The sequence below is a fragment of the Rhinoderma darwinii genome, chromosome 6 (assembly GCF_050947455.1).
Source record: "Rhinoderma darwinii isolate aRhiDar2 chromosome 6, aRhiDar2.hap1, whole genome shotgun sequence".
In the NCBI taxonomy this organism is placed as follows: Eukaryota; Metazoa; Chordata; class Amphibia; order Anura; family Rhinodermatidae; genus Rhinoderma; species Rhinoderma darwinii.
This window is the reverse complement of record NC_134692.1, coordinates 55,241,324-55,269,278: the sequence shown is the minus strand read 5'-3', so window position 1 is coordinate 55,269,278 and position 27,955 is coordinate 55,241,324. Positions and strand designations below refer to the sequence as shown.

At 42.3% G+C, this 27,955-nt stretch overlaps 2 protein-coding genes across 3 annotated transcripts in view; one reads left to right on the top strand and one right to left on the bottom strand.

The window, feature by feature from the left end:
* HYCC2 (hyccin PI4KA lipid kinase complex subunit 2) overlaps window positions 1-13,243 on the bottom strand; it is an 87,333-nt gene extending 74,090 nt beyond the window's left edge. The window contains exons 1-2 of one of the 2 annotated variants that reach the window (XM_075829773.1): window positions 13,080-13,243; window positions 9,855-9,897 (exon numbers count right to left, since the gene is read on the bottom strand). The gene's annotated coding sequence lies outside the window, so the exon portion shown is untranslated. The remainder of the gene's footprint in view (window positions 1-9,854; window positions 9,898-13,079) is intronic. The other variant, XM_075829774.1, reaches the window with a different exon arrangement.
* Window positions 13,244-13,381: 138 nt separating this feature from the next.
* On the top strand, window positions 13,382-26,253 carry NDUFB3 (NADH:ubiquinone oxidoreductase subunit B3). Its single transcript, XM_075829775.1, has 3 exons — window positions 13,382-13,486; window positions 21,666-21,804; window positions 26,007-26,253. The coding sequence occupies exons 2-3, from the start codon at window positions 21,668-21,670 to the stop codon at window positions 26,161-26,163; spliced, it is 294 nt and encodes a 97-aa protein (XP_075685890.1). The 5' UTR covers window positions 13,382-13,486; window positions 21,666-21,667; the 3' UTR covers window positions 26,164-26,253.
* Window positions 26,254-27,955: the final 1,702 nt, after the last annotated feature.

The following is a 27,955-nucleotide window of genomic DNA, read 5'->3' as shown; positions in this document are numbered from 1 at the left end:
TGTAAACTCTTCCAATTTCTTCAAGAACACTCTCCCCACTCTAGCCTGATCCTGATTGGGAAGGTACAAGTTAGCCAGTGTAAGAATCTTATTGCGCATAGACAATTTTAGAAAGACATATCGACCTCCCGGGTCAACCAAAACATCAATGATTTTATGAGAAAGTGACTTGTGGATACCTATGCTAGCCCCTTTGGACTTGGATTCCGGGTTGGCACTGTGAAACCAAGACGGGAAGTATCTATTCGTAAATTGTGGCATATGGCCCACCTGAAAGTGAGTCTCCTGTAGGAACAAGATGTGTACACGTTCTTTATGCATGTTATATAAAATTTGTGAGCGTTTTTCCGGGACATTGAGCCCCCTAGCATTGAAGGTACAGACCTTCAATTGCGCCATCAGAATCTTTACCCCGAGGAGCTCAACAAACGAATGCACTAAGGCAGAGGTGAATAGGACAAGACAGACAAGGAGGGGATATACAACAACAAAGACAAACGAACCGGCGAACTAATCGCCCACTCCTTGAGCTACTCAAGGAGAAACACTCTAACAGACACCGGAATCAACCAGTGAGTCCCTAAGAGGAGAAGTGTCAGGACACAGACTAGCCAGTGCCCCGCACCCCCCCCAACCCAGCAATTATATTCAAGCAAGTAATAATATATTATTACAGTTAGGAAAACCAAGGCACTTTGTATAACACCCAATAGTAATGAGACAAAAGTATGCAGCATTAATATACACCTAGAAATACCTCAAAGGAGCATATTCCTATATACATTCAATGTTATCAAAAGTGCATATACTTGCAAGAGGTACAAGGGATTTTAGAAAACCTTAAGCATTCACGTCTGAAGCACAATGACATTAATCGAACCATACCAATAGACCCGCAGTGTCCAGCAAAAATAAAATCAGTTGCAACGAGCGGTAACACCAATGTGAGTGGCTATAAGAACACAGACTATATTTGCTTTAAATGAGAAACCTCAGAAATATTGCATTGAACTCTGATAACAGAACACAGAAAAGGATATCAGATCGGTTCAGCTAGGCGCCCCTCATGCCTACGACCAGGAGAAGCAGGAGATCGACCTCGCCTACGCGCCCGTGGACGCGGCGGCGGGAAGGGAACATAAGGCCAATCAGGGATGGAGACTCGAGGCACACGGAGAGCAGCGCAGAAGTCCGGAACATCCCCTGGGTCCCGAACACTCAATAATGACCCATCTCTGCGGACCTGTAGCTGAAAGGGGTGACCCCAAGAATAAGAAATCTCATGCTCCCTCAATACATCCAACAGAGGACGAAGCACTCTGCGTTTATCCAGAGTCATTTTGGACAAATCCGATAGCAGTTGAATCTTGACCCCTTGCAATAAAACTTCCCCTTTATCACGGGCTTTTCTCATTATCTGCTCCTTGAGAGAGAAAAAATGGACACGACATAGCACATCTCTAGGCCTGTCTGGATCCGGGTTCCGAGGACCCAGGGTCCTGTGGGCTCTATCCAACTCAATAGGATCTGCAGCAGGGCGTCCCAGTAAGGTATTAAATAGAGATTGTAAAGTAGGGATAAGTTGACCCGGAGAGATATCCTCAGGAATGCCCCTCAGCCGAATGTTGTTGCGACGATTCCGATTCTCATGATCCTCAGCCAGATTAAATAATGCATGAATCTGATGAGAGTGCTGATCTAAACGGGCGTCCTGAGAAACTTGTTGCTGTGAAATAACTGAGACATCGCTCTCCATACGCTGCACCTGATCTGACAATTGGGATAGGTTAGTGGTGAGAGATTGTATCTCAGACTTGTATGTCGTTTCCAGACGATTAACATAACGCTCCATGTCCTGCTTAGTGGGTAAAGCTGATAACTGACGTCTCAAGCCCTGTAAATCATCCCCAAGGGCAGATGCACCTCCCATTGACGTTGAGGGGTGAAGATCCATATCTATATGAGATGTGGAAGGCAGCGATGCAGGACCCAGCACATGCGGGAGGGAAGATGGAGAGACTCGGCCGCCATGACAGGCACCACGTGACATGCCATCCCGCGCAGGCAGCGCCATCACATCCCCAGCAGAACTCGGTGTGACCCCATCTAGCCTGGAGGGAACCAGCCCCGATGCACCGGACAATGAAGGAAAGGTACCATCAGTACCTGAAGCAGCAGCGCCGGCCGCAGATGAAATCCCCTCAGGGAGCAAGGACTCGGTGCCATCGCGTCTCTCCTCTGTCGGCGCCATCTTGGAAACTGCTCCTGCCCCGGCGTCGGTCAGAAAACGCTGAATAGACCCAGCTGCAGACATCTGCCGAGTATGATAATGAGTCCCCGAAGAGGCCCTGGACTTCCTAACCATCAGGTTAGTAAATATATGCGCTTTTGATGCTTTTAAATTAGCTTATGGTCGGGTTGAAAGGAGTGCAGGCGCGGAGCTCTCAGAAAGCACGTCCGGTCAGCGCCATGTCCAAGCCACGCCATGCCTCCCAATTTCAATGGGAGTTGGACAAGTTTTTTTTACCGTGAGTAAAAAAAAAAACGCGTCGCGGTAAAAAGAAGCGTCATGACCCATCTTGAGGCGGTTTCCGCCTCCAAAACCCCATTTCAATCAGTCAGAAAGAGGAAAAAAAACGCCTCGACGAGTGTTTTGACGAGTTTTTATCAAAACACTGTGCAAAAACCGTCTGGAGCCGTTTTTGAAGGAGGAATTTTCCTCCTGCAAAAAACTCAGTGTGAACACAGCCTTATACAGTTCCAACTGTGCTTCCCTCCCCGAATAGGAGTTTCCTAGACATACAGTAACGTTATGGACAATTAGAGCAACAGTCCTTCGTGAACACATAGGGAACTGCATTATTAGCAATTTCCCTATATACTTCTATTACTTGAGCGGCTCCATTTATAAGTGGGGTGATTAATAATAGGGAAGAGCATGTGGAGGAAATTAAAATTCCCCTCAACTGTCCCCCTAGCGCAGTAAACAGAATAAGGCAGAGTTCACACGGGGCGAATACGCTGCATAAAAGCATGCAGCGTATCCGTAGGCGAAAAAACGCACCAAACTGTGGTGCAGTTTTTCGCCCGGAATGTTCGCTGCAGAAAACTGCAGCACTTAGCAGGGCGGCCTCCTGGGACGACGTTTCATCCAAGGAGACCGCTGCAGCCTGTGATTGGCTGCAGCAGCTGTCACATGGGATGAAGTATCATCCCAGGAGGCCGGCGTTTTATCCCATGTGACCTCCTCCACAGCCTGTGATTGGCTGCAGCGGTCAAATGGGATTAAACGTCATCCCAGGAGGCCGTTCTGGAAGAAGAAACACAGACTCCTGTGTAAGCATAAGATTTTTATTTTTTTCCTGAGTTGCGTTTTTTTTGTGGCGGAATCGCTTTGAACCCGTCGCAAAAAAACCCGCAATAACTGCTATTTGTTGCGGCTTTTACCGCCCCATTGAATTCAATGGGGAAAACCCGCAACAATTAAGCAGCGTTTACGCAAATACAATTGACATGCTGCGGAATAAAATTCCGAACCGCAGGTCAATTTCTGAGCCTTTTTTTCTGCTCAGTATTTACGCAGCGTGTGGATGAGATTTGTTTTATCTCTTACACTTTGCTGCTACTGTATTTGCTACGGAATCCGCGGAATTTACGCAACATCTGAACTGACCCTAAGGCCTCATTTACACTAACGTGATATACGTCCGTGAGACTCGCGTGCTTTTCACGCGGGTCGCACGGACCTATACAAGTCTATGGGGGCATGCAGACAGTCCGTGAGTTTTGCTCAGCGTGAGTGCACTGAAAAAAACTCACGACACGTTCTAAAAATCTGCGTTTTTCGCGCATCACGCACCCATTGAAGTCAATGGGTGCGTGAAAACCACGAAGGTCGCACGGAAGCACTTGCGTGATTCGCGCAAGAGCTGTCAAAGTGAATGTAAACAGAAAAGCACCACGTGTTTACAAACATCCGAACGAGTGTCTTAGAGATGACCGAACCGAACTTCACCGGGTTCGGCCGAACTCGTTTTGACCGAACCCGGCAGGAGACAGTCACTGTCCAGGGTGCTGAAAGAGTTAAACTGTTTCAGCACCCTAGACAGCGACTTCCGATCCCAATATACGTGAACGTGTAAAAAAAAAAGTTCTGACTTACCGATAACTCCCGGCTTCTTCCTCCAGTCTGACCTCCCGGGATGACAATTCAGTCCAAGTGACAGCTGCAGCCAATCATAAGCCAAGCACAGGCTGCAGCGGTCACATGGACTGCCGCGTCATCCAGGGAGGTGGGGCCAGATGTCAAGAGAGGCGCGTCACCAAGGACGCGTCACCAAGGCAACGGCCGGGAAGTTCTCGGTAAGTACGAACCTCTTTTTTTTAAAACAGGTTACTCGATATGGTGATCGGAATTCACTGTCGAGGGTGCTGAAAGAGTTACTGCCGATCAGTTAACTCTTTCAGCACCCTGGACAGTGACTGACTTCGACTAGCCTCATCTCTATGATGGCGGCTGCGCGAAAATCACGCAGCCGCGCATCATACACAGATGACACACGGAGCTGTCAAGTGCCTTTTGCGCACGCCAAACGCTGCGTTTTTTGGCCTGCGCAAAACGCACACGCTCGTGTAAATGAGGCCTAAAGGTATCACTTTCATCAGAAGAGGTGGCCATCACCACAACACAAAGCTCTTCTCCGCTCTCCATTGAAAGGATGGGGCGTCTGTAAATTTTGCCTATATTCAGCTAATCGCCTTGTTTAGAATTTCATTTTCCAATGCCCGCTCTGCCGTTCCAAGCAATATGACTCATAAAAACTGCACATCAGGTAATAGATATATTATGACATTTCTGTAAAAATATCCACCTATACGTATAAACTTTAAACAGAAAACTGTTCACACGCCAATATATTATATTTATCAGAAAGAATATAATCTACAACAACCCTGTAAAATAAAGCTACAAGGAGTCAGACTGGGGATCCCACTCCAAACCTCGTGAATTGTTTTTTTTTTTTACTTTGTGGTGTCATTTATCAGCGCTGCTGTGTTGTCATCTCCCACCACAAACGACTGAAATCTAAACCTTCTTAGAAAGATCGCAAGGTGCGGACGGTTGATAACATTGCATTGAGGACTTGTCACATTTAATACCGAGCAACCATATCAAAATACTCCTGCTTAGAAAATGAACAGCTCTTTTTCTATTCCATAAAATGAGATGAGAAAGAAAACGCATAGCTATATAGGTTTATATTAATCTGTGCCCAAAAAAAAAAAACTCATTATTTTCATCCCCTTAAAAACGTCTTCATATGTAGTCAATCTACAACCAATCAGCTACATGTGGGGAGGCAATCTGTAAGAATCTTCTAGTTTATGTACTTAAAAAATTTACAAAAATCGGAGTACCCGAAGTTTACGTTCATTTGGATTTGTTGCAGATTCCTCACTGAAAATATGCAACAAAGTACAGTGCAATGCAAGTGAGGCCCCATGCACAAGAACATAAAAATCATCTGTAATTACGGACCCATTCACTTCTATTGCCCACCTACACCTTCCCGCTTAGTTACTGGTAGGCGTTTTGAAAACCCCATTCACATGTAGCAGATTTCCCACTCCGGAATGGAGGGCATGCTGCCGATTTTCGAAAGCGTATCATGCCTATTTTGCAGATATATTTAGATGGTGCTGACAAATCATAGTTGATTAGCACAAAACTGTCTCTTCTTGGTGTGAATCTGCCGCATTTTGCCACAATTTCACCGTATTAAACAGCGATTTGACCCCACCGTCTGAATATACTCTAACCGTCTATCAGCAGAATACAAGCTGCCTGTTATGGTAGCTTGTATTTTGCAATAAACACACAGGTTGCCACGAATTCTAGTCACACATGAATTTTTAGGGCTGGCGCAATGACCATTGTAAAATGGGTTGAAGTGGACACTTGATTGCCCTGATCTTTCGAATATGATGTTCTTTTTTTGATACTTAAAATAGTATTTTATTTTTTTAATGTGCAGACACAGGTGTTGGCTATTTGGATATATTTGCTGTTTTAAAGCGATGTCCATTGAAATTATTTACATGAGCCACAAACGAAGTTAAACATTATTTTTTTTAAATATATGGATATTCTGCTTTCGATTCCCTAGCAACACCTACAGTTCAGAGATCCAAAAACTTTTCTACCTGTGCCACTCGGTCTACAGGGAAGCCAGAAAGACATTCCAATGCCCGTGGCTTCCCCTTGCCTATTAATGGACCCTTACCACTTTCATAGGAACGATTACAAACACACAAGCACACGAGGGAGTTTCTATATATGCAGTTCTCTAACATCAAACTATCAATTCACACTTTACTGAAATCTACACAATATCAAATTTGAGAACTCGTTAAATGATTTACTAAAATAGGCAGTAGGGATGCAGAGAAAGTAGGGGGCTAAATGAACTTTAATGGCACCCTCACCATGGTGCCCCAGCATATGGGTATAGCATATCAATATAAAGCACTTTAAATATCTGAGTAGTTGAAGAGTCCCAGGAATATGACGCCTTTCAGCTAGTATACATTTGTAGCATGCGTAGAATATGCAATTAAAATAAAAAACATAAATAAAAAGCAACGACAAGAATAACGAGTGCTTTCTATGCCGGTCACCTAACGTACATCGGGAAATCCTCAAACAGAAAACTATGGCGGAGTCGTGAAGGGACATGAAAGCAAAACTCATTCACAGTCTACTGTAGAACTCTGGAAATATACCGTCATGGTAATACTGGATGTCTGCCATGGGAGGATCGACAAACATGCCATCCAGCCTTAAACAAACCCATTTATTGAACGTTCCTAAGTCTCAGCTGTGGTTAACCTTTCAGTAGGCACGTCACAAGGAACTAGTCAATCGGCTCATTCATACATTACTGCAGGCAGCGTAATACCCAAGTGCAGATGACATTATAAATGCATCAATCGGCATCTGTTATGACAGGATCATCCACAGGGCTGTGGTATCTAGTAACCAGACACAATACAGGCGACAGAAAGTGTTGTTACCATGTTATTAACCTATGTGCGCCGTGACAACTGAGCTCGGAAACAAAGAAGCTTTACACAAAGCTATCATAGCCTATGTTACTTCTACCTGAACCCTCAAAACATACACAAGCAATGACCCTACACACTACAGAACAGGATGACAAGATTATTGCACCAACTCCATGACGAATTTATTGGATTATAAATAGAGCGATATAGAAATAAGATATGTATGACCAGTATAGGACAGAACGGAAACACAGCACCAGGAACCACATAGATCATAGCAATAAAAACATCAAATGAGACATTAGCTGTCAAAGGTTGGAGGTGGATGACGTATGATGATCAAGGTCATCCACAACATCAATTTGTACTGGACTGCCGCTGCCATGGCCGGTAGGGGTCTTGGGGGCGAAACAATATCATTTGATGCTGCAGGCAACTTCCATGCTGTACGACCAGCCCAAAGAAGAGAGGTGGCATCATTTATCTCCAGCCTGAGTGTACGTATGTATAGCTGGGCCTCATTTCCTTCTTACCCCAAAAATTAGCAAAAGCCAAAAAGGTGGAGGAAGGCTGGTAATAATCAACACCTTTAATTTATTTTATGTACTTGAAGAGAAAAAAAGTATACATCGAGTAAACTGAAAAGAGCAAACATCATTACAATACTACATAGAAAATAATTTTTACTGCGCTGCGAATATTGCTCTGATATCTACAGGGTAGGCCATTTATATGGATACACCTAAATAAAATGGGAAAGGTTGGTGATATTAACTTCCTGTTTGTGGCACATTAGTATATGGGAGGGGGGAAACTTTTCAAGCTGGGTGTTGACCATGGCGGCCATTTTGAAGTCGGCCATTTTGTATCCAAATTTAGTTTTTTCAATGGGAAGAGGGTCATGTGACACATCAAACTTATCGAGAATTTCACAAGAAAAACAATGGTGTGCTTGGTTTTAACGTTACTTTATTCTGTCATGAGTTATTTACAAGTTTCTGACCACTTATAAAATGTGTTCAAAGTGCTGCCCATTGTGTTGGATTGTCAATGCAACCCTCTTCTCCCACTCTTCACACACTGATAGCAACACCGCAGATGAAATGCTAGCACAGGCTAAGGGGGTCAGATCGGGAGGCATTTCTTCTGCGGTGTTGCTATCAGTGTGTGAAGAGTGGGAGAAGAGGTTTGCATTGACAATCCAACACAATGGGCAGCACTTTGAACACATTTTATAAGTGGTCAGAAACTTGTAAATAACTCATGAAAGAATAACGTAACGTTAAAACCAAGCACACCATTGTTTTTCTTGTGAAATTCTCGATAAGTTTGATGTGTCACATGACCCTCTTCCCATTGAAAAAACTAAATTTGGATACAAAATGGCCGACTTCAAAATGGCCACCATGGTCAACACCCAGCTTGAAAAGTTTCCCCCTCCCATATACTAATGTGCCACAAACAGGAAGTTAATACCACCAACCATTCCCATTTTATTTAGGTGTATCCATATAAATGGCCCACCCTGTAGAAAAGGGCAATAAAGGACACCAATAGTAAAAGGGGGACCTTAAATGGGTGCTTAAAGAAGATTTTCACCCACTTGTCTTAAAAATATATATTATATATATATATATATATATTAATACTTCAGAAGTTATAGCTGCAGCCAATATTTGCTATTTTGTATATTTTATTTACAGAGATATTGGCATTTTTCTCTTTTGTTGTGGTATTTTTTTGCAAAGTTACAAAATAGTCATACCAGTAGCCACGTTGGAGTAATGTTCTCAGAAACATCAACATGTTCGATCAATAATAAAGAGGTTTTATCATCAATTTCAGAAGCTATTGCAATATTGACAACCAATATGGCTGCACTTCCCGTGGTCACCAATATCCCAATAGCCAAACGTTGCCTGCAGCTCTGACGTCTGATTTACTAATATATGGCTGTTTTTACATTTTGGGTGGAAGTTTTAGGTCATTTGAATTTAATATGGTTTTATACCTTTATGCTGTAGCCAAAGCGCAATAATTGGGATCTGTAAAATCATTTACTGATAAAAGCAAAAAAGCGTCATAACTATGTTCCTAGAAGCGCCTTTTCCCTGCAAGTACAGCTGGGGTCAGAATCTTACATTTTCTATGAGAAAATAGAATAACTAACTAAAATGGGACTCGTCACCTGTGCTGAACATCTAAAGGGGTTTCCAGAGTTTTAAATATTGACATGAGTGTAGAGCAGGGCATATTATAAGAAACAGGTACTCACCCTTTCAAATGCCCCCCCGCTCTAGCACGGACACCACCACTCCGACAGTGGTCACGTATCATTCATCCGTCACGTGCCACTTTAGCCAATTACTGACCTCAGTAGTCAAGTGCCGTTCATGGCAGCATCACCGCTGAGGCCTGCAATTGGCTGAAGTGACTAATGAACGGCACTTGACCGAATCTGGAGCTTCCGGGACTGGAGCGACGGAAAATGGTGGGGTCAGCGCTGGAGCAGGGGGCGTTTGAAAGGGTAAATACCTGGTAGTTTTTTTAATTTATACCCTCCCGCTAAATTTTAAAAAAAACCTCTTGGATAGCCCTTTAAGCCAAACAAAGTAAAGGCTGTGAATTTCGATCAGATATCTGAAGGTCATCCACATTTATTTAGCAATATACCCAAAATCTGCAATGCTCGAAGTCCCATTAAGATAAACCAGTAAGTATCTTATTCACAGTGACAAAACCTGAGGCCCCTTACCCCATTAACAGAAAGTTCAAAACCGACAACCCACCTTTTCAGTGTAAACTGTGGAGCATTTTGGGAGTTCACAGCATCTGTTGAAAGATAAAATGGGTACAACTGATTTATTTGAACCCTATTAGGAAATGTTTATTCCATTTTGAGATGTTTATTTTCAACATTCTCTACCTCTTGTAAGTCTACAGTAGAATATTTTTCTGGGGTCTCCTTGTTTGGAGTTAAGCTTCATGTTCACAGTACGCTGATGACTGTTGTTTGGCAGTCACGGCAGGACACTATAAAACACTTCTACAACTACAAGTCTGTGAGGAGCTGCCCAAAAACAACAACTAAAATCAAGACTTGTACTTTAAATGTAAAATTATCAACCTCCCTAGACAACAGATGCAGCGGAAAGTGGGTGACAACACTGGATATTCATGCTCCAGAATTATGTTCACACGCAGTGTTTTCAGGCATATTTCGGGGCATAAACACATCAAAATACGCCTGGGAAAACACTATAGAAATGCCAACAAACAGCTTCCGATTTAAATCAATGGCAAAAACTGCATTTTGTTCAGAAGGGTTCTTTTACGCCGCCGTTTTAAAAAAAAACGGTGCGTAAAAGGAGTATATCACTTCTTGAGACGTTTCTGGAGCGGTTGTTCATGGTGTCAATAGAAAAATGGCTCCAAAAACTGCTCAAAAAAACATTTTATACTTCAAAAACGGCTGAAAATCAGAGGCTGGTTTCCGTTGAAAATAGCTCTGTAATTTTCAGCCGTTTTTTATTGAATGTGTGAACATATCCTAATAGAAAATAGGAGAAAGGAGAATGTGGCTATCCCCAGCCCTGAAGCTCGGACAGCTCAGTATTTGTTACCTGCCTGCCCAAGTCCCTTTTATCTTGTATTACAGTTAAAGTGGTTAATACTGGTCTGGGACTATTGGATCCTAGACCATGTGATTGGTACACGGTGCGACAATGGAAGAGGAGTAAATGTGACGTCACCGGTCACGTGACCATCAGGGAGAACCGAGATCAGGGGCACCTTCTGAAATGGAAGTACATTTGAACTTTAGTGTGTGGGAGAGCGCAGTATTAGACAAATAAAAATGTCAATCCGAAAACCTGAAAAATCCGAAATGGCAACGGTAAAACAAATGTCTGTGCAATGGTTTTAATAGTCTTTAATTCAGTTTTTTTACACTTTGAGTTATTTCACAAATCTTGCAACAATAACAGCAAGATTTATAGTGCCATACATTGTTTGGTGGAATTGAAGAATCGGCTCTCAGAATCCTTTCCTCTTGCAGGCCCAAGGCACCTTACATTTATTGGTAAGAGACGGACCCCAATATGGAATAATGCGGCAGTTCATTGTACGGTGCCAATGTACGTAGATTTATTATACATGATATGATATGGATTGTTTTAAGGAGCTCTGGTAGTAAGCTATCCTGTTTGTGTGTTCCCTTTTGGCAGCTCCACTTTTATAATATTGGATTGACTTCACTGCAGTCAGTTTTGAGTTAATATATCAAGTGTATGACTTATATAGCCTTAAAGGGGTTTTCCGATTTACATTTTTATTTGTCCACTAATTTTACGCTCTTCCACACACTAAAGCTCACATGTACTTATGTTTCAGAAATTGCCACAATCTTGGTTTTCCACGATGGTCACTGGACGTCACATTTTTTGCCATTCTCCAGCGCCGCGCTGTATACCAATCACATGGTCTAGGAGACAATAGTCCTAGACCTGTATACGACACGTCACAAGTGACGTTACTTTATGTGGGCGTCTTTCTTTACTGTAGGGACCGCGCGTGCGCGGCTCCCTGTTATTCTCTGTAACGCGCATTAAACTATTTTGCACACATCTTAGCTATGAAAATAAACACACCCCGAAATCACTGTAAACAAGCGGGAGAAACGATAAGTATAGATTTTTTGTGGAGGAATAGTGTCAGCAGGTTGTCTACAGTAGGGAATGTGCATTGTATAAATGACAGACTGAAGGGGGTGAATCAATGAGTATATATGAGTGAAGTGAGGAAGAAGTGAACACTGCAGACTGTGGGGTGTGGGGTTATTACACACTCCCCAGCATCAGTGCCTGTCAGCACAAGGGAGAGGAGATCCCTCATGGGCTTTAGAAGGAGAAAGCAGTACAGGAATAATGCTGTGCTGATATATGAGAGATAGTGAAGACCACATCCTAGAACTCACATCCAGCATGTATTACTGGAAGGGACGCCAGCAATGTCTGAAACCACAGCAGCTTGCAAACTGAATATCTTGGGTTCAGACAACGATGAAGAAATGAAGATTGCAGCCTAAAACTTAGTACAACTTTAACTGCAGGTAACCATTAACATATGGAAAAATCATTATTTCCATTTCAAAGGGGTCCATAGCCTTTAAGTGATGTCCTACGCGGTCAATTTGAGAGGGGGTAGCACGGTTATTGCGGTAGAAAGCAGCCCACTGGAAAGTCCTCTGGTAGGGTAGTCTATACCTGTAACGAAGCATGGAGATCTTGGCTCTCTTAGAAAGCTATAGAGATCTTGGAGGAAGAAATGGGTTAAAGCCTGCATGTAGTAGTGTCATGAGTGGTCAGGTAAACAACGCAAATAATCCAGGGCAGGATGAAGCCTTGAGATCTGTGCATGACAGGACTTCAGGAAAGTAATACCGGGGTCAGCGGGTGATTGGCCCTAAGAGGGTCTAAAATTGCATAAATACTGAAAGTGATGAACGTGTCCTGTTCAAAAACAGCACTGTATATACTGATCCGTCATAGTAACATGCCAGACCTTACACCTCGGGTGAATACAATGACATTGTGTGTGTGTGTATATATATATATATATATATATATATATATATATATATATATATACACACACACACATTAGATTTATAACCGAAGAGAAAGAATCTGAACAAGCATTACAATACTGTATGAGGAGAACCTACTACACTGGCTGAATGAGCTCCTTCACATAGGATGCCTGCTGCACCGATTACTACATTAGTCTTCATATAGATTTACTAAGCAGCTGCAGATCACAATGTCAATGTAATGTGCTGGCAACGTAAGTGTGCTGCAGAGGTGAGTGTGTATGGGAACCCCTCCTTCCCTGACAAGAAGGGGAGATCCTCTATCTCATGCACTGCTTGGGGACAACCTTCTATAAGCTATACATGCGACATTGCTCTGGTCCCTAAAGTCTAGAGATACTAGAGGCAGACAATCTCCGGTTACCTCACTCTGCCTCCTCCTCTCCCGGAGCCCCGGTCATGTCTCCTCTCCAGCTCTTCTTCCTGACAAGCCGCAGCAAAGCACCAAGGGTACCTGCCATAGGACAATTCCGCTCCACAAGCAAGCGCCGCCCTGATTGGCGTGCTGTCTGGTGCACACGTCATCGAGGGAAAAATAGAACAGCTGTTTGCGTTACAAGCCTCGTTCTGATGAAATGCCAGCTGATTGGAAGCCTATTTTGGAAACGTCATTCTTTTTGCTGCATTTTTTTTAATTTTAAATAACTTTATTGATATCTTTATTAGATAAGGTTTTTACAAGGTTACTAGAATGGCATCCGCCCTTCAGTAAAGCTTATTTCCGGTTCCTGTCAGCTGGAAAAGCTCCTCTAAAGCAGTGTGTTTTTGCAGGTAAGGTTTATTATTCAGTACATTAACTTGTTCCTATGCACCTGGCCGCTAAAATGATGCCGCGTTATATACTCTTCCACTGCGGACCTTCTGTACAGTGGTATAGACTATGGAGAAATGCATTGTGACCTGTTAGATTTCACATGTCTTCAGAGAACTCCATTTTCTGTCAGTATTAGTTTGTGTACAGATAGAACACATCTCAATGTCTTGTGCGCAAAAAAAAAAAGCCTTGTTGCCCCTGACTTGGCGTTCGAGCCAATTTCATAATATACAAATTCATCTCCACATACCTATTAACCCCTTCCCTCTTTAGCCACTTTTGACCTTCCTGACAGAGCCTCATTTTTCAAATCTGACATGTGTCACTTTATGTGGTAATAACTCCGGAATGCTTTCACCTAGCCAAGCGATTCTGAGATTGTTTTCTCGTGACACATTGGACTTTATGTTACTGGCAAAATTTGCTCGATATGTTCAGTATTTAATTGTGAAAAACACCAAAAATTAGCGAAAAATTGCAAAAATTAGCATTTTTCTCAATTTAAATGTATCTGCTTGTAAGACAGGCAGTTATACCACACCAAATTGTTGCTAATTAACATCACCCATATGTCTACTTTAGATTGGCATCGTTTTTTGAACATCCTTTTATTTTTCTATGACCTCACAAGGCTTAGAACTTTAGCAGCAATTTCTCACATTTTCAAGAAAATGTCAAAAGGCTATTTTTACAGGGGCCAGTTCAGTTGTGAAGTGGTTTTGAGGGCCTTATATATTAGAAACCCAAAAAAAGTCACCCCATTTTAAAAACTTCACCCCTCAAAGTATTCAAAACAGCATTTAGAAAATGTCTTAACCCTTTACACATTTCACAGGAATTAAAGCAAAGTAGAGGTGAAATTTACAAATTTCATATTTTTCTGCAGAAATACATTTTTAATACAATTTTTTTTATAAAACAGAAGGTTTTACCAGAGAAATGCAACTCAATATTTGTTGCCCAGTTTCTGCAGTTTTAGGAAATATCCCACATGTGGCCGTAGCGTGCTACTGGACTGAAGCACCGGCCTCAGAAGCAAAGGAGCACCTAGTGGATTTTGGGGCCTTATTTTTGTTCGAATATATTTTAGGCACCATGTCAGGTTTGAAGGGCTCTTGCGGTGCCAAAACAGTCAAAATCAATAAAAAGTGACCCCATCTGGGAAACTAGACACCTCAAGGAAATTATCTAGGGGTGTAGTGAGCATTTTGACCGCACAGGTTTTTTACAGAAATTATTGGAAGTAGGCCGTGAAAATTAAAATCAACATTTCTTCAAAGAAAATGTAGGTTTAGCGATTTTTTTTTTTCTCATTTCCACAAGGACTAAAGGAGAAAAAGCACCGCAAAATTTGTAAAGCAATTTTTCCCGATTAAAACAATACCTCACATGCGGTAATAAACTGTTTTTTGGAGACACGGCGTGGCTGAGAAGGGAAAAAGCGCGATTTGGCTTTTGGAGTTAACATTTAGCAGGAATGGTTTGCGGAGGCCATGTCACATTTACAAAGCCCCTGAGGTGACAAAACAGTGGAAACCCCAAACAAGTGACTCCATTTTGGAAACTATACCCCTTGAGGAAATTATCTAGGGGTATAGTGAGCATTTTGACCCCACAGGTTTTTTGCAGAAATTTTTGCAAGTAGGCTGTGAAAATTCAAATCTACATTTTTTCAAATAAAATGTAGGTTTAGCTAATTTTTTTTCATTTCCACAAGGACTAAAGGAGAAAAAGCACCATAAAATTTGTAAAGCAATTTCTCCAGAGTAAAACAATACCCCACATGTGGTAATAAACGGCTGTTTAGACACACGGCAGGGCTTAGAAGGGAAAGAGCACTATTTGGCTTTTTGAGATCACATTTAGCAGGAATGATTTGCGGAGGCCAGGTCACATTTGCAAAGCCCCTGAGGGGACAAAACAATGAAAACGCCCAAAAAGGGACTCCATTTAGGAAACTACACCTCTTGAGGAATGCATCTAGGGGTGTAGTGAGCATTTTGACCCCACAGATGTTTCATAGAATTTATTAGAATTAGGCAGTGAAAATAAAAACAGTCCTTTTTCTTCAATAAGACGTAGCTTTAGCGCAAATTTTTTCATTTTCTCAACAAATAAAGGAAAAAAAGAACCCAACATTTGTAAAGCTATTTCTCCCGAGTACGGCAATACCCCATATGTGGTCATAAACTGCTGTTTGGGCAAACCGCAGGGCTCAGATGGGAAGGACCGCCATTTGGAGTGCAGATGTTGCTGGATTGGTTTCTGGGCACCTGTGGGCCCAAAACAGTGGAAACCCCCCAGAAGTGACCCCATTTTGGAAACTACACCCCTCAATGCATTTACCAAGGGGTGTAGTAAGCATTTTAACCCTGCAGGTGTTTTGTAGAAATTAGTGTGCGCTCAATGTTGCAGAGTGAAAATGGGATTTTTTTCCATAGATATGCCAATATGTGGTGCCTGGCTTGTGCCACCATAACAAGACAGCTCTCTAATTATTATGCGGTGTTTCCCGGTTTTAGAAACACCCTACATGGGGCACTAATCTTTTATCTGGACATATGACAGGGCTCAGAAGTGAAGAGTACCATGCGGAGTGGAGGCCTAATTTGGCGATTTACAAAGTATTGGTTCACAACTGCAGAGGCTCAGATGTGAAATAATAAAAAGAAACCCCTGATAAGTGACCCCCACTATGGAACTGCACCCCTCAAGGTATTTATTAAGGGGTGTAGTGAGCATTTTCAACCCACAGGTCTTTTCCATAAATGAATGCGCTGTGGATGGTGCAAATTAAAAATGTATATTTTTCCCTAGATATGCCATTCAGTGGCAAATATGTCATGCCCAGCTTATGACGCTGGAGACACACCCCAAAAATTGTTAAAAGGGTTCTCCCGGGTATGACGATGCCATATATGTTGAAGGAAACTGCTGTTTGGGGACGCTGCAGGGTTCAGGGCCGAGGGAGCACCATTTGGCTTTTGGAGAGCGGATTTTGCTTGGTACTATATTTGTTTGAGTATTGCTGGTGTTTTATAATGTGGGGGTACATGTAAGCGGGGCGGAGTATATAAGGGGCATAGTCAGGTGGTATAAAAAAATAAAAATAATCCATAGATGTGTGTTACGCTGTGAAGCAATCCTTTCCGCACAGGCCGGTGTCGCACTGATAAATGGTGTCATTTCTTATCCCCCTTTTGGTCCACACTCCGCGCCTTTGTAGTTTGGGGAATTTTGCTGGGAAGTGTTGTCCTGGTATAATACGGGCACCGTCGCTTCCAGCGGATATGTTTGGGTCCTCCCCTTCCTGGTTCCCTAATTTTTAGGTCCTTGATAAATCGCCTCTTGAAACTGAAGAAATGTTCCCCTCGGGCACAACTGCATATTTTTTTATTTCCTGACTTATTGGAGCCATAACTAATTTTATTTTTCATAGACGTAGCGGTATGAGGGCTGGTTTGTTGCGGGACGAGCTGTAGTTATTATTGGTACCATTTTGGGGTACATGCGACTTTCTGATCACCTTTTATCCTATTTTTTGGGATGCCAGGTAAACCAAAAAACGCAATTCTGGCACAGCTTTTTTTTTTTTTATACAGCGTTCACCATGCGTTATAAATTACATGTTAACTTTATTCTGCGGGTGAGTACGATTCCGGTGATACCTAATTTATAGAACTTTTTCATGTTTTACAACTTTTTGCACAATAAAATTACTTTTGTAAAAAGAATGTATTTTTTCTGTCGCCAAGTTGTGAGAACCATAACTTTTTAATTTTTTTTGTCGACGGAGGTGTATGAGGGCTTGTTTTTTGCGGGACGAGCTATAGTTTTTATAGGTACCATTTTTGGATACGTGCGACTTTTTGATCACTTTTTATTGTAATATTTGTAGGGCAAAGTGACCAAAAAACAGAAACTCTGGTAACGTTTTTTACGGGGTTTTTTTACGCTGTTCACCGCGTGCAATAAATAATATAATATTTTGATACCTCCGGTCGTTACGGTCGTGGCGATACCAAATACATATGGTTTATTATTATTTTTCAATAATAAAGGACTTGATAAGAGTAAAAGGGGGATTGTGTTTTATTTGATTACTTGAAACTTTTATTGTTTTCAAACTTTTATTTTGTGCACTTTTTTTTACACTTTTTTATACTTTTTTTACACTTTTTCTCAAGTCCCACTAGGGGACTTGAAGGTCCAACGGTCAGATTTTTTTTTTTCTAATACATTGCACTACCTATGTAGTGCAATGTATTAGATCTGTCAGTCATTCACTGACAGCAAGCCGTTTAGGCTTCGCCTCCCGGCGGGGCCTAAATCGGCTTCCGTAATGGCAGAGCAGGAGACCATTGTGTCTCCTGTTGCCATAACAGCAGTCGCCAGTCCCGATTGCCTGTCAGGGCTGGCGATCTGCTAGTAACCGCTACGATGCAGCAATCGCTTTCGATTGCTGCATCGAAGGGGTTAATGGCAGGGATCGGAGCTAGCTCCGGTTCCTGCCGTTACAGGTGGATGTCAGCTGTACAGTACAGCTGACCTCCACCGCTGATGACGCCGGATCAGCTCCTGACCCGGCGCCATCTTGCCGGCAGCTACGGAAGCCGATCAGGCTCCGCCGCCAGGTGGATCTTGACCGGCTTCGGTGCTAGGCAGACCGGGAGGCCAGTATTAGGCCTCCGGTTGCCATTGCAGCCACCGGAACCCCGGCAATTTCATTGCTGGGGCTCCGATGAGCTGCAAACACCTTAAGTGCAGCGATCGCGTTTGAGCGCTGCACTTAAGGGGTTAATGGCGGGGATCGAAGCTAATTTCGGTCCCCGCCGTTACAGTCGGATGTCAGCTGTAAGATACAGCTGAGATCCGACGATGATGGCACCGACTCAGCTTCTGAGCCGGTGCCAAACGTTTGACGTACATGTACGGCATTTTGCGGGAAGTCAATGCTTTCCATGACGTACATGTACGTCAAATGTCAGGAAGGGGTTAAGCTGCCTATACACATAAGATATTCAGCAGAACGCTCGTTCGGTGCCATTTATGCCGACCTCCCCAAGAACATACTTTGCCCGTCCAAAAAAAACTTTGGGTACGTCCACACGCGGCATAAGCACTGTGTAATTTCTGTCTGGATTATTTGCGTGGAAATTAAGCGGCGGTGAGAATTTTCAATCTGCGGCATATCAATGCCTCTTGCAAAAAAAGCTGCGGAATTTCCACACTGAAAATCCTTACGAAAATTCTGCAGTGTTTACGCTGTGCGATGACGTACCTTTCAGTAGCTCAGCCCTGTCCATTTGAATGGCTGAGCTGCAGTACCAGGCACGGCCACGTTTTGTGGACGTCGCTGTGTTGGGTTCTACAGTAAAGGGAACGTGGCTACTGGGGTGTTTGTGGGAGCTGTGGCTGTTTGTAAGGAGTTTAGCGGTACAATTTGAGATCTAGTAACCTGCACTGTGTTCCGCTCCTTCACAGCGGGCGCACGAGCTGTAAAGGTGCCCGCTGCTATTTGAGAAGTGCAGATTTGGAGCTGCCTCCCTGTACCCTCTGCCCCCTCTATACACTGCAGGTACTGGCAACTCTGCCCGCACCCTCTGCCTCCATGTACCTTCTTCATATGTACACTATGGAACGGATAGTATCAGCGCAGGTAAGAGAATGTGATGTGTTCCATAGTTGCGTGACAGGCGCTTCAGTAGGAGAAGTACAGGGAGGCGGCACGAGACCTTCACTGCTTCTACTTAATCACCTGTTACACACTATGGAATGGACAGCATTAGAGTGCATTACGTTCTCTTCCCTGCGCTCTGCTGCTGCCGGTTCCATAGTGTATATACAAGGTACATGAAGGCAGAGGATAGTGGCAGCAGCAGAGCGCATCACAATGTCTTCCCTACAATCTGCTGGTTCCAGCAGTGCATAGAGAGGGGGAAGAGGGCACAAGGAGGTGGTGCCAGAACTGCGCCCGTGTCACAACTATGGCATGGACAGCGGCAGAGCGCATCACATTCTCTTCTCTGCTGCTGGCAGTTACATAGTGTATATAGAAGGTACATGGAGGCAGAGGATTGGAGCATAGTAGCAGCAGCAAAGCGCGTTCCATTCTCTTCTCTGTTCTCTGCTGCTGGCGGTTCCATGCTATTAGATTTCACCGCTTAACACTAAGGGTATGTTCACACGCTTAGCAAAAAACGTCTGAAGATACGGAGCTGTTTTCAAGTGAAAATTACCTCCTGATTTGCAGCCGTTTTTTAAGAAAATTCACGTTTTTCGCAGCATTTTTTACGGCCATTTTTTGTAGCTGTTTTTCTATAGAGGCAATGAAAAACTGCTCCAAAAACGGTTCAAGAAGTGACCTGCACTTATTTTTCGTGGGCGTTTTTTTACGTGGCCGTAAAAAGACGCCCCGTTGGAACAGAACGCCGTTTTTCCCATTGAAATGAATGGGCAGATGTTTGGAGGCGTTCTGCTTCCAACTTTTCAGCCGTTTTTCTGGGCGTTTACGGGCCGAAAAACGTCTGAAAACACCGTGTAAACATACCCTAAGGCTGTAGTAATAAAGTTAAAAAAAAGACACACCACTCACATTAAACCATTTTATTGCGAATAAAAAAAGCGCCGTCATCAAAGTAGTCTATCAACCGAACCTGTAAAAAAAACACCCAAAAAAATTAATTATTAGTAACACATAAAAAGCAAAGCGGTTATTATACTTACCTTTCCTGCGTCCAACGCTGGAGCTGCAATATCATTCTGTAACTTCGGGAATTTTAGGGGCGTTGGCACTAAAAGTGCTTAGGGCAGCATCAACGCTTAATACGGCCCTGCTTTCACCTACACACTCCTCTCTGGCGCCCCACTTAATTTCTGCCTCCTATTCCCCTCTCCCCCTCCTCCCACAGAGCCTCTGCCACCATATGTGCTCCCCCACCACAAAGTTGAAATCCTCTTCAGTGTCCCCTGCACCCCATGAGACCCCACCTGCCACTTTGCTCCCCATAGTACCCCTGCCACTTTTTGTGCCTCCTGCCACCTTTTATATTCCCTGCCCCATCCTCCGACTTCTGTCCCCCCTCACCTAAAACAGTGGCCTGTCTACTGCTATCTATCCTGTCCCTGCTCTCTCGCAGAGCCCTGTCACCTTCTGAACCCTGCTCTGTTCTTCGTTCAACATCTGCGGTTGCTAGTTGAATTGCCGAGAAATCGCCCAAAGCTGCAGTACACAGTTCAATGATTACAAGGACATGATAGCAAGTCAAAAATAGCAATGAAAAACACCAGAGACCAATGCTAAAGCAGAGGGATCAGACGAAGCCCTCTATACTCTGAAAGCAGGAGAAAATCGTGACTAGGCGATCATGTGACCTACCTGTGGGTGTTTTTTAATGGATTTGGCCAAAAAAAAACAAAACAAATGAAATTCATCCGGTTTTAAAACTGATGCAAAACGGGCAACAATCGGCCGTCAAAAAACGGAAACGCTGCCCGGAACAGACAAGGATCGGATGCAAAACGGACCAAGACTTCAGTTTTCAACGGCCGACACCCAGATCCTGTCGTGTGAATAGGGCCTTAGGCTATATTCACGCGACAGGGTGTCAAATTGGCCATGAAAAAAGGCGCCCTCATGCAATTTTGCATCAAAGCGTAATCACTTGTCAAACTTGCATACATAACTTGTGCTGTAGATTCTAACTGTGTCACTTATATAGTATGTGTAGCAAGTGTTTATAAAGTATGTCCATGGCAGTGAAAGGGTTATTGTGGCTTCAGGGAATAAATGTTGTTCTTCGTATAACTTTCAGTGTTTACTTACAGTGGATACAAATCTTTCCTGGTCATGTGATGATCACACAGGTGCACAGTTCGTTACAAAACACAGTTCCAATATCTACATACCTAGGACAAATTTCTGTCCACTGGAAGGAAACCATGAAGGGTCCTATTAAATGGCTAGAGGGGCAGAGATCGTAAATAAAAAAGAATAACATTTATTTCCAAAAAACAGAATAACTCCATAATATTTATTATTTGCAGAGTACATAAATACATAGTGCATAATGCAGAGGACACAAGCCATCCCTGGTTGATGGAACTGCATAATAAAGTATACTCCATCTGTCACAGGTATGGGCCACGGACAGGAACACCATGGGCATGGGAAGATGCACATCCCAGATTACAGGATATGGAACGTAGAGGGAACACCTCTGGAAGATGTACAAAAGAAGCTTGCAAAAAAGGGGCTAAAGGATCCGTGGTTGAGGTAAAATGAAACGAATGACAGTAATATGTTTACACAAAACTAGAAATCCTATGCCACAGTTTGGCAAATATGTGAGGGCATTGTGTAATCCTTTACAGGTGGAAATATTGTAGTTAAGTCCCAACATTTGTCATAGGAATACGTCATGGAAAGCCGGTGGTTCCTGTAAAATGATGCATACTTACGACAAACGGAAGTGGTTACTGTGTTTAAATACACAGTTGCAAAGTTAAGATGTCTGCTGTACCGAACAGCCGGCCATCTCTACTCAAAGCCCCCCCCCCCCACACCTGCATCTGCGATCGCTGTGATTGGCCTGTCAATTTAGACCGGCCAATCACGACCGCTTTTATGAGTCCTTGTGCCACAGGGCACAGTGATATGGTGGCGTTTGCTGCTGTCTAGGACAGCACCAATCCCTGCCATGTATTCATGTGGCGGTGCTGCCACCTCCCCAATCACTACGATTAGTTGGTCTGCATAGACAGACCAATCGCAGCCAGCCAGCTCTGCCCACCTCATTCCAGTTAGGAACAGAGAGCAGAGCTCGTGTGTGACCCCCCCCCCCCCCCCACCTCTCTTTCCATACTGACCATAACTGAGGTGTTATGGTCTTGCGATCCTCTTCTGCATCCTGCTGTGTGATCACTCTTTGGGTAATCATCATCATCAACTATGCTGCTTGTTTTTGTTTTATTTTTTTAGCACTGATCGGCATCTGTGCGAAATTTTTGGTGCATGATTTTTTTTTTCTCTGCAAAATCTTCCTGTGTGCGTCCTGCGGCCACTGAGTGCTGAGTCTATAATCCGCCTCAATGCTACTTTGTTAATGCAGGTTTTTTTGGGCTTTTTTTTTTTTTTTTTTTCATAAAACTAATAAAAAATAAAGTTAGGTGTAGTTAGTACTTGCGTAGGGCATTAGAGTAGCGGACATTTAGGTTAGCTGATTAGGTGTAGCTAGGACCTGCATAGGTAGGGCGTTGGGGTAGCGGACGTTTACTGAAGTACGTTTTGTAGACAAAATATATAGCAGAACTTTTAGCTGTGTGTTTTTTTTTTTTCTTTTCCCCCTACAGTTTGTGTACGTACATTTACAGCGTTCTAGTTAGCATCCGAGACGGACGTTCGGTTTTTCTAAACAGAAGTGCGTCCGCTAAATTTTGATAGCGTAGCAACACAGTTGTAGCTTTTTTTTTTTTTCAGGGTTAGTTAGTGTTAGGTAGTCAGGAGTGTTTTTACCGTTTTATATTGGACCCCCCCCTCTTCCCTGTCCTGGGAAAACGTTGTGAGATTTGGTGCACTCACTGCTGGACCAGGGTTATCAACTTTAGGCTTTATTTAGACAAACGTAAATATCGTCCATTTGACGGCCATTTTTTTTTTTAACAGTCGTTGCTTTAACGGACCTGTGAAAAAATGGGACATGTCTTTTTCACGGATCCCTTAATAGACTCAAGTCTACGAGTATACCATAAAAACATGTCCTGAATGGGTGCGACTCAGACATAAAAAACGTCCGTGTTTCAGATCTGAGTTTACACTAGTTTGTCTAAATAAAGCCTTAAATGGATCACTTATACACCAGCATCCCACTATTTAAATGCCTCTCCACTAGAAGTACTGCAGCATGTGGCACCGTGTTCAGAAAGTTGTGGCCTCCCTAAAACTCTGATTGGGCAACCACAAAGAAAGGGAGAAAGCAGGGCACTAAACAGTGAGAACATGTTACAGGACAAGAGGGACGCCCTTATGTTAACCAAGGTAACCGCAGGAACCCTGTCCGAGGTAGCACTACAATGACCCCCAAGCCAGATTACATCCTAGGCTACAATAAGTATGAAGCTTTGAGATACATGGGGGAGTTTTCTAAACCAGTTACTATAAACGAAGTTGTCTTCAAGGAAAGGAATATAATGGATTCAAATGGAATTTCTGGGGAAAAAAAACCTAAATTTTGTAAATTTAACCTCCACTTTGCTTTAATTCCTGTGAAATGCCTAAAGGGTTAAGAAACGTTCTAAATGCTGTTTTGAATACTTATAGGGGGCCGTTTTTAAAATGTATTTTTTTATGGGGGCTTGTATTGTATGGGCCCCTCAAAGCAACTTTGCAACTGAACTGGTTCCTAAAACAAAATTGACTTTATCCCCTGCATGCAGTGAGCTGGTTGAAGTCCCCTAGGGGGACTAATAAAAAAAGTAAAAATGAGTTAAATAAAGTTTTGGTAGAGCATAGTAAAAAAAAAAAAATTTACATAATTGTTATCGCCGCGTCCGTAAGAGTCTGAACTATTACAATATATCATTATTTAACCCGCACGGTGAACGCCGTAAAAAAATTAATAATTGTAAATGCCAGAATCTGATGTTTTTGTTTTTTTTGTCACCTCATCTCCCACAAAAAATGAAATAGAAAGTGATCAAACCGTGGGATGTACACCAAAAGGGTATTATTAAAAACTACAGCTTATCCCGTGAAAAATAAGCCCTCATACCACTTAATCGACGTAAAAATAAAAAAGTTATGGCTCTCGGAATTTGGCGACACAAAATAAATGTTCTTTTTTCACTTAGGTTTTTACTTGTAAAAGTAGTAAAATATAGAAAAAACGATATATATTTGGTATCGCCGTAATCCTACTGACCCAGAGAATAAAGTTAACATGTTTTAATTGCACAGTGAATTCCGTAAAAACGGCACGCAAAAATACATGCAGGAATTGCTATTTTTTTTTTCATTTTCTACCCCACAAATAACTTTTTCGCCGTTTCCTAGTACATTATTTGGCAAGATAAATGGTGCTACGAAAAACTACAACTCGTTCCGCAAAAATCAAGCCCTCATAATACTATATAGACAGAAAAATAAAGACGTTATGGCTTTTGGAAGGTGGGGAGGAAAAAATGAAAATCTGAAAAAGGGCTGCAGCGGGAAGGGGTTAAAGGGAATGTGTCGCGAATGACTTTTTTTTTTTCTTTAAGTAAGTTACTTTTATTCTGTTAAGTTTTTTTGCTGTATATTTAATTTTTTATTTTCTTCCACAAAGTGGAAAGTATTAAAAATTAAAATAATAATTTGACATTTTTTCCTATGTTGGCCACCAGAGGGAGCACTTCCCAGAATTACAGCAAAGTGAATCAGGCAAAGCAGCCTGACTTGCAGCTGATGTAAATGTGGGAGAGAGACTCGCCCCCCCCCCCCTTTCTATTTTTGGATACAAGCCAGGAAAAGGTGTCCTCAAATTGCTAAGCATTGTCCAGCTCCCAGTTTGGGAGTTCTTTTACAATGGCAGCTGGAAAAGGCTAAGAATACTGAAAGTCATGAGGGAGACCCTGTGTTGAATGACGTTACAATTGACTGGTTCACACGTCGTGTATTTGACGTGGTTTATTGTTGTTTTTTTTGGCGCATTTTACGTGCCAAAAACTGCATAAAAAACTCTTGATTACACTTTTAATTTACATAAATGGGAAAGCGCACTGTTAGTACATACAGCGTGGTTTTTTTTTAAAAAAAAAAGCGTTGTGTAAATAAAGTGAGTCGATTTTTTATTTTTTTAACATAAAACACGCCAAATGTTCCCATAGTCAATGGGAATCCTAATTATACACCCAAAAACGTGCAAAAAGCGTACACACAAACTGCAAAAAAACGGAAGTGTGCATGGCCCCATAGAAATTAATGGGTCAATGTGCTATTAGTTAAAAAAAACGGATAGCACACCAAAGCATTTCACTGAGGTTTGCTAGAGGCCTAACTTTATTTTTTTTAGCAGGTTCCGCTGGACCTATTTGACTACGTCGTAGATTCAATAATCTACTGCGATGATCTACCTTTTTGTTTTATAAATTTTAAATTACATTTTTGAAATTATTCAGTTAATTTTAGTGTTTTTCACAATTGAATACTAAATGTATCGACCAAATTCTACCACTGAGAATCTGCGGCAGAAATCGGAGACACCCTCTGATTTCTTCTGTGGTTTTGCAGTAAAACCAGACGCTTTTCTGCTTGAGGATTAGACCCGTTCAACTGGGATAATCGGAGTGTGGCGTCAGAACTGGCGGATAAATGCCACCATGTGAGCAGTGAAATGTGTATGTGTATATATATATATATATATATATAATTTTCGTGTATATCTCTATGAATATTGTATATATTTGTATCTTTAATTTTGTCTTTTTTTTTTTTTTTTGCAGGAATGAAGCTTGGAGGTACATGGGGGAGTTTTCTAAACCAGTTACCATAAACCAAGTTGTCTTCAAAGGATTTAGATGGGGGTTTGCTGCTTTTGTTGTAGCACTTGGTGTAGAATATGCTTTTTTTCCCCCTAAGAAAAGCGGCGGTCACCATTGAACAAGCGTGCAAGACCGTACACAATGACCGTTTATAAATCCGTAATTTGCAAATAAACTTTATTAAACTTCTGCTGTTCTACATGATAAATTTAGTATTTTCATGCTTTTAGATTAATCCTGGATGTAGCAGTTCTAACAATCTGAAAATGCAGCTTATACAGAACATTTTACCCTTAGTTTAAGGTGATTTAACAAAAGAAAAACTATAGTATGTCCAACTAATATGGCATAAATGTAAGAATGGTCAGCTCTCCCCACCGTTTCCGGATTATGCTTCCCAATGAAGTGGCTGCCTGGGATATATGGAGAAATCTACAGCAGAAAAAAGACAGAATGCTGGGGGATCAGGTTTCCGTAGACTCTAGTTTTTCATCAAAATCGCATATCTAAATCACCAGCAAGTGGGTGAAATGCTTTACAATATAACTTTTAATTGCATAAATCTGTAAAGACCATGCATATACAAGACCCGTACTAGTTGGCATGTAAACATACCACAAAATGGTCCATACAAAAAAGGAAAATACCTTCCACATCAGGGAAAATTGGTGATCATGCAGGTACTCCCGTATTCTCACACTTGGCGGATTAGCTGCAGATTTTCTGTAACTGATTTAGTTGTGGAAAATCAGCAGTGTATTACAATAGCAGCAAAGCACGCTAAGGGAAATATCCACTGAGAAAACCGTTATAAATTGACCTGTGGTGCGGATTTTTAATTTTTTATCCACAGCATGTCAATGTCTGCTGCGAAATCATTGCACTTTTGTTGCGGGTTTTCCCCATTGTATTCAATGGAGAGGTCAAAGCCGCAACAAATAGCAAATGTGCGGTGGAAAATCTGCATTTTATATATATATCTGTGTGTGTGTATACATATATATATTTTTTTATATAAATTGGTTAAAAAAAAGTCTATACTTGCCCCCCAGATGTTGTCAGAGCAATGGCTCATTTTCTTCCCGGATGGTCTCTGTGCAGTCTAGCCTCCAGGGGTGACTGTTCATCCCATGTGACTGCTACAGCCAATCACTGGCTGTAGCGATTATATGGGCTACAGCATCATCATCAGAGGGCAGTCTGCATGGAAAACAGGGCGCGTCGCTATGGCAATGTCAGTGAGGTAAGTGTTGGCTTTTATTTTTTCAACTTTTTCTGCAGCTGAAATTCCCTGTGGGTTCTAGGTCCGATACGCTGCGTGCTTTTACCTGTATGAAAATACCCTTAAATTAGAATATAATTGCTGAATCCTGCAGACTGCTTCTGGCAGAGCATACTCTTCTACAAAATATCAAGCAAGCTAGAAATGGCACGTCACTGTTCCTATTATGCCATAGCAAGGTTATGGTTACACTATGTTGCCTAAATTACAGAACACCATCACTGACAGGGGCGACCCCGTACGGAACCTTACTATTCATTTATAAGAAGCCCTAAAAACATGCCCTAATTGTTAGGTCATTCTTGTCCCAACATGTTTCCTCCACAACTCCGCTCCATATTCATCAGAGCACCGCTAGTGCTCAAGATATATCTTGATGCTAGGCTGCGATAGCCAGCGGGTGCGATAAGCCAACAAACAAACTTTTGCCCGTTGGTCGGCTGATCGCTGACATGTTTACACGGGCTAATGAGCGGGAACACATTTTCTTACAAACGCTTGGTTGGCCAATTATCGGACATTCTTAATGGGCCTTTAGGCCCCAACACGTATCCTTCAACCTACTTACAGAACAAATGAATACATAAAAATGTTTTGATTAAATAAAAAAAAATTACTTGGATTGCAC